The sequence below is a fragment of the Amphiura filiformis genome, chromosome 13, assembly GCF_039555335.1.
Source record: "Amphiura filiformis chromosome 13, Afil_fr2py, whole genome shotgun sequence".
Lineage (NCBI taxonomy): Eukaryota > Metazoa > Echinodermata > Ophiuroidea > Amphilepidida > Amphiuridae > Amphiura > Amphiura filiformis.
In genome coordinates, this window is record NC_092640.1 from 61,423,255 (window position 1) to 61,435,941 (window position 12,687).

The 12,687-nt window shown below is 36.3% G+C and overlaps 1 protein-coding gene across 4 annotated transcripts in view; it reads right to left on the bottom strand.

Annotated features, from left to right (window-relative positions):
* Nucleotides 1-4,657: 4,657 nt before the first annotated feature.
* Nucleotides 4,658-12,687, bottom strand: part of LOC140168619 (uncharacterized) — a 367,911-nt gene continuing 359,881 nt past the window's right edge. For 3 of the 4 annotated variants that reach the window (XM_072192026.1, XM_072192024.1, XM_072192023.1), the window contains 6 exons: nucleotides 12,449-12,522; nucleotides 11,131-11,929; nucleotides 10,199-10,340; nucleotides 9,179-9,446; nucleotides 8,464-8,573; nucleotides 4,658-7,204 (listed from right to left, as the gene is read on the bottom strand). In XM_072192026.1, the coding sequence (XP_072048127.1) occupies nucleotides 7,009-7,204; nucleotides 8,464-8,573; nucleotides 9,179-9,446; nucleotides 10,199-10,340; nucleotides 11,131-11,929; nucleotides 12,449-12,522 (1,589 nt within the window). In that variant the 3' untranslated portion in view covers nucleotides 4,658-7,008. The remainder of the gene's footprint in view (nucleotides 7,205-8,463; nucleotides 8,574-9,178; nucleotides 9,447-10,198; nucleotides 10,341-11,130; nucleotides 11,930-12,448; nucleotides 12,523-12,687) is intronic. The other variant, XM_072192025.1, reaches the window with a different exon arrangement.

The following is a 12,687-nucleotide window of genomic DNA, read 5'->3' on the forward strand; positions in this document are numbered from 1 at the left end:
GTGTGCAATACTTTCAGGATTCAGAAGGTTTTGCAGGTCTGAATTTATCACAATAGACTAAAGAGAAATTTTAAAGTGAAATTTAAATCATTTTCTGCTGTTCTTACATTTAAATTTGCCATCACTGAAATTTTCAGAAAACAGGACTGTCCGTCTTTTTCACTTTGGTAAACCCCAAATGAGGGACAGTACCTGAAAATGAGGGACAGTTGGCAGGTCTGCATCAGTAAATCAAATTACTGTCAGTATGCCTTCCTGGAGTCAGTAAAGCAAAATCATATTTTGTGTTTTTCTCACAATTTTTTGCTAATTTTTGCAGGAATCTGTTATGCTAGCTGGACTCCTTGCATCATGTCCTATTTCTTGCATTGTTTCCTGTCTGAAAACGGACTACAGCAAGTTTGCTCGGCTGCCATTTCACACAATAACATGTAATTGCCCACTTAAGAATGGCTACAGCTGTGCCAAATGTTTATGTATGTGACATATAGTCTGCCGGATACACAGATTTTTTACTTATTTAAATATTCATTTGAATCATTTCATATACTGACACACTGCTTTGTCTAATATTGAACAGGTAAACGGTACAAGTTTTATCATCAAGTTTCAATACAATCCATTTTCTACATTTAAACCCACAGCAGCTGAAGGGAGTATCCCATCATGCACTGCAGCATATCTGCTTGCTCTATAGCAAAATTTAAAAAATAGGCAACAGCCGCTTAAATATTGAGAGCTATGGATAGGCACAGAATACTTCAGGGGTCATAGTGAGTTTTTTTAAACAAATGCCAATGCACCCCTTATTTAAGCAAGTAATTGAAAGTTGAAGTGAGGGATTTTATGTACAATGTACATTTTCTATGGCATGTGCAGTTCTATTATGGTACTGCAGGGCATAATGGGATAGACTTTTTAGCTGCTGTGAATCACACCTATATAACTGACCAATTATTATTTCATGAAGTGCAAAAGACATACATACTTAAAGTTTTTAATATTTTTTTCCAGAAATCTCTAAGTGATAAAGTTACATAATTCACCCAATGATGACATGCCTCATGCAGTTACCATTATCATCATCATACTTATCACAAAAAAGAGACTATACATGTAGTTCATAATAATCAAATTGGTAATAATAATAATGATAATAATATTTTCTAAATAAACATATAGTGCAAAACTTTTTATGATAAGCAGTGATGGTGATACAGACAACAGCATGAATGCCAAACACGGGTGAAACACTTTTGTACACTTATTACGATGCAATGAAGCAAGCTGAATCGTGAAAATGGATTGCAGGGCCAAATCATTAATGCACATTCTTTTGTTTTCTATTCTTTAAAGGCCTATTCTGTGACTTACTCATCACGAGGATCATAAAAATCATAAAAATTCAGATTTCGGCACCTTTGTTAGTGTCATAGAGTGGTTAAGCTAAAAGCCATGTATTACAGATAAAAATAAGACATTTTACATGAATCTGTAACTTTCCTGCTTACGTAGAGAAATTATAGCTACATGTATTTGAACGGGGCTTCAACTTTTGTCAATACTGCTGTTTTCTTGTTTTGCCAAATTTTTTATTTCAAAAAATATCTTTAATGACTTATCCTTCATTTCTAGGCAAAGTTATACACACTTTTTTTACTCTTTTGCTGGGATCACTGAATAAGGCTGATAAATATATCTGTTCATACATTAGAATCCTTAATTTAATTTTCATGTAGCAAATTGGTATATATCATTGATTAGTATTACTGATTTGTCATACCAAAATACACTTAAATTAATCCAATTTGAATCAAGGGCTCAGTGGAACACTACCCCATTTCAGCCATTTTGAGAGAATTGCATTGAAAGAATTCTTGCCTCATTGGCCTCCATATATATGCTGTTTCATTAGTATGTGGCTTTACTTTGGCCCGAAATTAACAAGTCTTTGGGCATGATCACATCAGGCACTTTTGATGTAGGGACGTGGAGTCGACCCTACATCGAAACCACTTCCCCATGTAGTGTGAACACAAAGTAAGTGGATTTGACCCTACATCAACAATGTGGATCAAAACTACCTGGTTGAGGTAGTTTCGACCCTAGGAGGTGGGTTAAATTTCGTAATGTGAACGCGATAATGTGGAGTCGATCTAGATCGACTTCACATAAACCGGAAGTGGCTGTGGTCGTACGGGCCGAAATGGTGAACATCAATGGAACAAAACAAACTGTATTCACTGGAAATTGACTTCATGACATTTAGATGCTAAAAATATTTCAGTCCACAGCATGCTCAACATAAGCTTACATAAATTACTTGTTTTACGATCAGACAGGCCGTGTTACGGGCAATCCCAGATAAATGGCCTATGGTTCTGTATTCGGCGTTGGTCGATAACCGCCACAATGTTACCGCTAATCGCTTCTCTGGGGTGATGGCTTTACAAAATTTGGTATCTATGCTGCGTGGTAACGGCACTTTACTTCGGGTCATTCTAACATCCGGTATGTGGATTCGCTCCACTTACGCCATAACCCACTTTCGATGTAGATTAGCTTGGTAGTGTGAACGCGAACTCAATGTGGATTCGATGTGGATCGACACCACTTCACTACCTAGGTACGAACCCACATTGTGTAATGTGAACACGCCCTTTGTTGTTATTGAAAAGCCCATTATTTTCTGAAAATATTGGTACCAAAATCTCATTTTGGTTAAAAATTGAGATGAGGCAGTGCTGAGTTGAGCCTTTCAAGTATGCAATGTGCTTAACAAATCGTGTAATTTACTTAAGTTAAAATCTGCATTTTACATGAAGTTACAAACTTTGTCCATATGGACTTTTTTCCTGGTGTGGAAGATGAATCCAGTAACCATAGATACAAACAATCAACACAGTGATAACCATTTACAATTACCATGATTACAGAAGTGCTTTTATGAAACACATATTGGGCAAGAATATTCAATGAAAATTGGCATGGCTCGAAATATGATGCATTTGGCTTGGATGGATCACAAACCGGTATGGGCTTTTCTTTATGTTGCTCATGTATACGGTGGGAATTGGAATACAAAACTGGCTAGAAAACATACTGATATACTGATACACTATAGTGAAGTTATGTAATATAACATTAACAATTCAGCAACTCCACTGCTTTCCCAAGAAAAAGCTAAAATATTAAAAGATTTATTTAAAAACAAAGCATAAATGAACAACTAAAATCTAGTGAGGGCAAGTACTCTCAATAATGACTCAAAATACCCAGCCAAAATTGATTAAATGTTAAGCATTTTCAGCTGAATAAGCAATGGGAATCATGCATACTACGCTACTGTTTACATTGTTTCATCTATGAAGTAACAAATATCTATCAATTTTAGCATCTACTCGCTTTTTACTTGGGGCGTTCAATATAAAAATATGTTTATACTATGTACAAGAACCTCACAGATAATGGTAATGAAATGTACTGAAAATGTGCACAACTCCTTAGTGTCTAAAATACATTTGCATGGAATGCTAACAATTATTGAGGACTATTATCAAGAATTGAGCAAGGAATTGAGCATAACAAAACCCAAAGAACTTCCCGTAATTTGTTGCAAAGTCTTAGCACCAGGATTTCAACTGCCACACTGGCTTGCCAATTTTGAACGTGTCACAGTTTGTTCGGATTATAATTGGCAAAAATTATTCTGTTTTTGTTATTACGGACATCAATAAAGTCCCAACTCATGCTCCCGTAAATTCACATAAGTGTGTGACAATTACGCATCACAAAATGCGCAACTAGCATATGTGCTGCGATAAACTGTGTGCCCCCATTGTATATCAATATATATTAGTTATCACGAGTCTTATTTTTCGCCAATTATAAGCTGAACAAACTTTAGTTGATAGAACAACAAACAAGCTCTAAATATAAGAGGCTACTTTACACTAGTTGTGGATCAAGATTATTTTCTTAGTGAAATTGCATCACAAATAACTGTAAAAATTTTGAAGTTTCCCCACATAAACCTATGCAGTGTGCAGGTGATCTTGGCTCACAACATCAAACTGGCAACATAGTTTACCCAATGGGTGTTAGGAAGTGCTTAAATCATCCTCTGAGCCAAACTTAACATTTGCACTGGGTTCCCATTTTTTTATTTATAGATATCATATTTTCATACAGTATACAATGTTTACAAACTGACCAATGCTTGATCAGATTGATTTTGACAGAGATCCTATCAGGCCTAATGTTGTGATCACACGTACGGTTGCCTGTCAATACAATACCAATGTCTAATGTCACACGTTTGCCAAGCAAGACCGATTATGTTGCCCTGTGACATGACAGAGAATTATACATTGGAAACAATGAAATATGTCGTAGTAAAATATCAGACCAGTTAAGTATAAAATAAAGAAGTTACTGAAAACATAGTTCATTTACTAGTTTAAGTGACTACATTTTTAATAGACAGCCTTTCTTCAAGTTTAACAGTATTAAAATATGATCTCCATCTATTTGGGGGTTTTTTTTGGGGGGGGGGGTTGGTGCTTAACTTTTTTTGAAATGATCATTAACCAAACTGTTTGGGTTTTCACATCATTAAACAAAACAGTTTTACTTCTCTGTTCTGAATTTTAATATAACTAGAACTTAAAATAGAATTATGCTTATCTATACAGCAATAAAACAAAGACTAAAAAGTACAATATTGTTATTTTGTTATGCCCATATATGTAATATGTGATATGATCACACCAAATGACACTGGTGTCAATAAAATAGTAAAATATGAGAATTTTTTTTTTTCATTTTATAAATTTTACTATCTTTTTATTCTCCACTTTTTTTAAATCTTGTTTCAGCAATATAAAAGTGATATGTGATATACATGTCAAACTTCTATAGGATTTTCAACATAAAGTAAAAAAAAAACAAAAAACAAGAGATGAAAATATTGTATCGCCCTTGAGACTTCAGAAGACTCCTTGTAAGTGATCACATCACATATTTAAAATGCAATCCCAAGTATAAGATTCTATCATTAAGGTTCCCTTAAATTAATGACTAGTTTAGCAACCCTCACTAAGCACCTTCAATGTCAGAAAATCAATATATCCGACATTTAATATCGATAAATACTGATTTGTTTATTTTCCTCTCATTTTTTGTGATTTGAAAATTCAAGGTTCAAAAATTAAATGGCAATTATATAAACATGCATGAAATTCCTGTGAAGTTTGAATAACAAATGAAAGTTCTACTATTCCCAAAAACTTTTCATCAATATGTATTATCTGTGTGTACTGTGCACACTCGTATCTCACACTGTGCACCAAGACATTCAAATTACAAAAATACTATGCTGCATAACTCTAAAGAATTTACAATTTTATGTTAACATCTTTTTCTCCTTTTTTGTTTGTTCAGTGCACTCTAAATGGAATGGATACAAAAATAGCATAGACTGCACCACACATGGAATATACATTGTAACAACAAACCCATCAATATGACAATATCAGTATATAAAAGCATCAATATCCTCTGCTGCCTGTGAGCAAAATGTACATACAGAAGCTACTCTCAGGTGCATCAGGATTTGTGTAGTACAATTGACAAGTTTTGCAAAATGTGATATAGGCTTACACAATGTACCATCTTATCTGTTATTTAAAAAATTTTTGGTCAACATTGCTATTGCTGTTGATAATACTATTTTGTAATTTAGCGTATCTTTTTTTTTTGTTAGACATTTTGAATACCACATATACATGTACACTTGTGCTTTACAATAATATGCGATTACAAAGGTACCTCATTACATAAAATAATAACAACATTAACTCTCTCCAAGTAGGGGTCGACTGGAGTCAACAAGTTCCAATTTTTTTTTTAATTCCAAAATTTCAGAATTGTAAATGTTTGTTTCCATATTTAGAATCGGCATGAAAAATGAATTAAAATGAGTACAAACAAGCATATTATTGGTTCAGTGGTTCTTACCATAGCTCTTGATATTTTGAGAAAATATCTCAGAACTTGGAACTTTTTATGTTGAAGCCTTTGGTAACACGCAGATCATTAATACAAAAATACACTAGCCTTTGGACATATTGTATTTTGCACGTGATCTTGTCAATTATTTCCTGATAGGATTTCAACATAATGAATAATGATCCATGGTTTACGGGTCATTACAACTTGCCTAAGCACTGTCAGGATGTGAAGCTTCTTGTGTTCTCGTTATCGACAAGCGCTATGAAATGATTTGTGATTCTCCAATGATATGACCTGCAGGGCTTCAATAAGGAGAGCAATTTATGGCTCTCCCAGAGGGCTAATTTCAAACTCATCAGGAGTGAAATTCACAGCTCTACTTGATGCTACTAACAAGTACAATACACAATTTGAAATGTCTTCATGAAGACCAGCTCTCCTCAGATAGCTCCCCTAACATCATCAGGAGAGCTATATGTAGCCCAGCTAATATTTTTCAAAACTCACACCCTACCTTGAGCCCTGATATTAAAATGAACTCCTTATAATGCTGCTGACAGATAATAATACAATAGACGATGCCAGAAATACTAGATCATGATGTATTGTGGGATACATGAGCTGTACCAAAGTTGCTGCCATCCATTGCAAATGCATAAATTGTAAACTCATTTTGGGATTACATTTTTAAACTTTGCTGACTAAATTTGTTGTTCATTTCAAGTGACTTTTAAGTTTTCATCTTCATAAAATCGGTATGTTATTTGAAGAAAAATACAAGAGTCAAATTTGGTGAGATTTTAAAGGCTATTTTTGTGAACAATTGAATACAAACTCATGTGACTGACATCGTCTATTATGACGTCTTCATTTTCTCCTTAAAAGGCTCTCCTAAAACATCAACAGTAGAGCAATGTATAGGCAACCCGCTTTTTCAAAACGCAAGCTTTAGATTTGCGGTTTTACAATTGAAGAAAATAAGAGTGTTTTGTGAAATTAGCTGTTGATGAGTTCATCCAGCTCCAAGAGAAGATCATCTTCACCAAAGTCATCCGCAGCCGCATTTGATTTCTTGGTCTCTCCTCCAAGGTCTTCAAGGAGGTTGTCCCATTCATCGGAGATGCTACTCAAGCGCTCTGAGCGAGGGCGTGGGGGGGCTGCTGCGGCGGTACTCTCTGCTTCTGGAGTTGATCTGTACGAAAAAAGTTACAAAAATTTGTATGGATCATTATTCTAGAACATGGGACAAATTAATTGCATTTTATTACAAAAATCCACTCTTTCCTTTTTTAAGAAGTAGGTAGACCTCTGCAACCAGTAACCAATACTGTCTGACTTTGACACAAAGAGTCCGTTCCACCAGAAATCTTTCCCTTCATGTGGAAGATTCCCCATTCTAGTTACTATACATTCCAGTCAGGTTTTTTTTATGCTTGCTTTATGTGAAATACAGCTGGAAACTAGAAAATGTTGGTATTTACACAAATTGGCTGCTACATGTACTAGACTACTCCGTAGTCCACTTGCCCATTGTGCATACTCTGGATATTGTATTTAAGCTTAAAACTCTTATTTAATTAATGTGTGCACAATTGATAGATTTTCACAAATGATCTTTTCAGTTACCGTACCCCCTCTGTTTGTTAGCTTCCCAAGTGGACTACTGACTTTGACTTGCGGTTAACATTTTTTAACACGGGACTCTATGGAGAGTTAGGCCAATTTCTGGCCTAACTAAAATTGGCCATGATGTAATCTTGTTATGGTTTAAATCCTCCGGGCACCTGCCATTACCATAATAACTACATGGTACACAACTATGCGGCCTTTGTGTTGGCGGGAACATTGAACTCTCAGTAAGTACATGAGTGTGTCTTGTATTTGCTTGCGGTTAAATTGGATTGATAAACAAGTATGATTGACAGTGCATGTGTTAGGGACTTTGCCCGTTCAAAGTCCCGTTTTAAAATGCAATGTCCATAGTCGATTTTTAACTCGTAGATTCTAAAATCAGAATTGTTCAGTATTGAAGTGCCAACTGCCAATTATAATGACATTATATGTTGCATTCAATAATATAAGCCTACCTACATTCCACACCTTTACCAATATTTGTAGACAAAATCTGTTGGATTTGGAATGGCTATAAAAATATTTGGTACAATTCTGGTTTACCTGGCACACCATGTGTTATAAGTACAATTCTGGTCTACCGTGCGCACCCTGTGTTTTAGGGTTAAGGTTAGGGTTTAGGGTTTTACTTGTGCGCAGGGTGTACCAGAATTATTCCAAATTTTGGTTGGAATTCCCTAATCTTCCTCAACAGGGTGTGGTTTTCAAAGTTGTCTTGATTCCTCACCATGAAGCTTAAACTAAACATTCACAATGCTAAGTTTAAAGTATCAAGTTCTTCAGATGACAAGTTCTTTACAATCCTTTCTCCTAGCTTACCCATGTCCAACTTCCTGTGTTGTCGTCTCAACCTGAGGCTGCACATCAACTTGAGGGATGTTGGAGACATTTTGATGTGTAGAAACTGGTTCCTGAGTTGATTGTTTCTGCTATAAACAAAACATACACAATGTATAATAGATATGGTTAGTTGACTTAGTTCAATGAAATTGAATGAAAAAAAATCACTTTCTTCTTGTACAGCTTGGACATGGGTAAAAAAATAATGTCATGATCTGTGATACCTGTTTTATCAAACCATATTTCAGTTTCTGTCAAGAAAATATGGATCTGGAAGTATTTGAATTTTTATCATTTACCACTGACATGGTTACAAACCGATGTTCTAATAAATATGCGCAAAACATGAAATATGTATTGAGATTAATATATTCATTTCCTAATTCAATTCCTAAATCAATAGGTATAAAAATTGAATTTAGACAATGCTGGATGCTTGTCTGTACTGTATGAACACTTACAGTAACATGCTATAGAATGGCTCTTTTTTTTCCATTTTGCCAATTTCCACATAACAAAAAAAAATCAAGGATATTTCTGTACATTTATCCTTCACTTTTAAGATATTCTAACAGGGTTTTGTTTTTGGCTTTGGCAGGGATCACTGATATCACCTTTAAGGGAGTCTTGTTATCTTCACTTTCATCAAACTCAAAGGTCTTCAAAAGTTGACTAATCAGTCCAAAATACTAACCTGAATCTCTGCACTGGATGATACCACAGCTGCTGATGATGACATACTTGCTGCTGGTGGCTCTACAGCCGCTGTTGATGCTGATTGCTCTACAGCAGCTGTTGTTGCTGTCACATTGCTGAGAACTCCTGCTGTTGGTAAACTATCCATTATAGTTGCTGTTGATGTAGACTGAGTGATGGAATGTGGTGTAATGGCTACTTGAGTGGTACTGCTGTCTGGTACGGTTGATGCTGGAAATTCTGTAGACGCCTTAGCTGTAGAAATACTATAAGCAAAGCAAATCAAGTTTTGAAATTAAAATAAATCAACAGGTACCAGATAAGAGGGCAATCTTATGAAATGTGCTGTTGAGGACAACTTTCAGAAATGCTGAAAATATGTGGGCAGGTTGTTATTAGATCATGTTACAGGTAATTCCAGTTGGTACGCAAGCCTCATGATGTTGGTGAAGCGAGTGATGAATCTATTGTGGGCTGAACCTGGGTTCAGATGGGTATCTCTGCAAATGAGTATCCGGTATTAGAAGAATAATCATAATCACTATTCCAAGATCCTATTCAGCTTAAGTATGTCAACAAAAGATCTGTCCATTTCAAGGCTAATTTTACATGCAACACAACAATAGAGTGACTTGGGCAGTTAGCATGGTCAACCTAAGCCAAATATAACCAGGGCCAAAGCCACATGCTCCTGTGACAGAAATAGAGTTTCCCTCTCACAGCAGTAAGGATGCACACTTGTGTCGTAATCCCTGTAGTGAACCTGGCCAGCCAAACAAGAGTGTAACTTCCCCATAAGAAGCTACTTACTTCAGGCCCAGGACAGCGATCTCGCAAAAAATCTCAGTTGAACCAGGCATAGGGCATCACGAACCTTCTAAAACCAATATATATTTAATTGTTATGGAGTTATTTGCAGATATGTGATTGTGTATATGACCATATTCAGCTATTTTGTTAATTATTATTATTTGGTGGCAGGGGGGATTTATACCTTTAACAACCATTATTCTCTTACCCTGATGGTGAAGATGACGACGACGATAATGATAATGGCTCGGGCTGTTCTCTATTTACACCAGCAACTTTTAGCTGTCTCCTGATTGGTAGACCTTGTAAACCACTGGAGCTAGCTGCAGGAGCTGCCCTCACAATTTTAGCTGCAAGGTAAACAACCACAACACAAAATAAATAAATATAATTGTTATAGGGTAGCTTCAAAACCCAAACGCCAGTTGGGACCACCAGATGGGTTTTGCAGCCATCTCTACCTCAAAATGTAATATGGCTTTAATGTGGCGCTTGCCCGTTGACAATGGATCCAGCAAGCTGTGAACAATCATCACTTGCCCGGGTGTTTAATTACAATTTGAGTGTATTAAAATGGTATTGCATTTGTCTTGCAAATCCGGGAGATAAAAATTGGAATCTGATATAAAACTGGATCAGGTTGGATTTTCTTCCAGAGCGAAAGAAAAATATTGTTAGTATACCATTAACCGGGAGTACTAAGTAACTCATAGTTAACTAGACCAGTTGAAAATTTGCCCATCCTAACATATAAGTGGATAAACATGGACCCTGAAGAACATCATAATGGGCTATTCTAGTCGAAATCCACTCACTCCCTGCGGAACATATGACCTTACCCTTCCAAACACAGAGTGTGGATTTCAAATAGGGTTACCTAAATGGGCAAATCCATTTGAAATTAGATTGAGGTCATGTCTTCCATAGGGGGAATATGGATTTCAACTGGAAACCAAATAGCCCAAATGCTTCATGAAGACACTGATATAAAGTAGGATCAAATCAAAGTAAATAATTAAGATGCTGATGACGTTGAAAGGTTTCCCCGAAATAAAAAAATAAAAAAGTGAGTGTTGATGACTTGCAATTGCTTTACACTTTTACATACAAAGTTACTGAACCAAGTTCCATTATTCTTACCTGGCTTTGATAATGGTTCCTCTTCCTCTTTCCTCCCATCATCACCTTCATCCACAGATTTCTGTTTCTCCTTCCTGATCTCATCAAGAGATTTCACTTTCAAACCAAACAAAGAACTATCTGCAGTCCTCTTAACAGTTCCCTTAGCACCAATATTACTATCTACTAATTTTACAGCAGGGGACGGGGCAGGATTTTCCGGCTGCAATTCTCGGCGCCATATCTTGGCACGTCTCTCTCTTCTCTCAGCATCGGTGAGAGCCTTTTTCTGAGCTGCACTAGGAGATTTCTTCACTTCATCCGGTGGTTGAATTTTCGCTTGCCTGTTCTCAGCGAGTCTTTTAATCGGAACGACCGATTCTTGAGATTTGTCAGCACTCATTTGTTCTTGCAATTGTTTCTCTTTTCTTATATCTGCTAAACTTTTTATAACAATACTGCTTGGACCAGAAGTTCTGTCTGCATTAGTAGGCCTTTTTTCTCGTCTAATCTCCGCTAAACTTTTCACCTTGATCTTACTAGGATCAAAAGGCGTATCATCATCCTCCTCACTATCATCATCTTTCTCTCGCAGTCTCTTTTCACGCCTAATATCCCCTACACTCTTAGTTACAGCCCCACCAGGGGCCTCCGATGTCTTTTCTTCTTGTTTCTGCTGCAGTCTCTTCTCCCTCCTAATTTCTAGTAGACTCCTCACTGCAATCTTGTCACCGCTGGCTTCCTCACGTGTGGGTAGAAATGATATTGTCTTGCGCTGGAGTCTAGAAGCAAGAGACTCCTTGCCTGGTGAACCAGTATCCTGTAAGGGAAAATCAATAAATCTGAATAATGCTTGGTTTTTCCATGGAAAATAAATTAAGGGGGTAACTATTTAGATCAAATACAATACACATCCTTGTTCTTAAATAGCACTTCTGCTAAATATGTGTCCCAGCATCAATTTGCAGCAAGAAAACATCAAGGCTTGAAGTGAACCGGAAGTTGTTAATCCTAAGTTCACAGTTCGTCATATAGACATAATTTTTAAACTTACCTAACATTTTTGGGGGGAATTATTGCTGTAATAAATATCATGCCCATGTGGCGCTTAATAGAGTAAAAACTGTATTCTCATCTGCCGAGTGGCCTTGGTCACAAGTATACAATGAATTTCCACACAATGACAACAAAGCCATGCAGTACATGGCGGGTGTTACATACACCCTGTCCAAGATAAAACTTTGTACGAGAACTTGGCCCCTGATGTGCTGTTTTCACCTTTAACAAAATTTCAATGTTCATCAAATCCTATCTATTTATTTGTTCATCAGATCCTTACCTTATTGTTGTCCTCGTTGTTACCCCCGGTTCTTTCGATTTTCCCCAATCGTCCTTTCAAGCCACTTGTGACACCTAGGAACAATAGAATATCAGATTGACTATTATTACTCCTTTCACACAATGGTATTGTCTTTTCATTTATTTCAATTCTACCTCTGCTGCTTTTTGTACCTGAATCTGAAACTTGCTAAAATGAAGTACCGTATTTGTTTTGGGTGGGCACTTATTTTTTATATT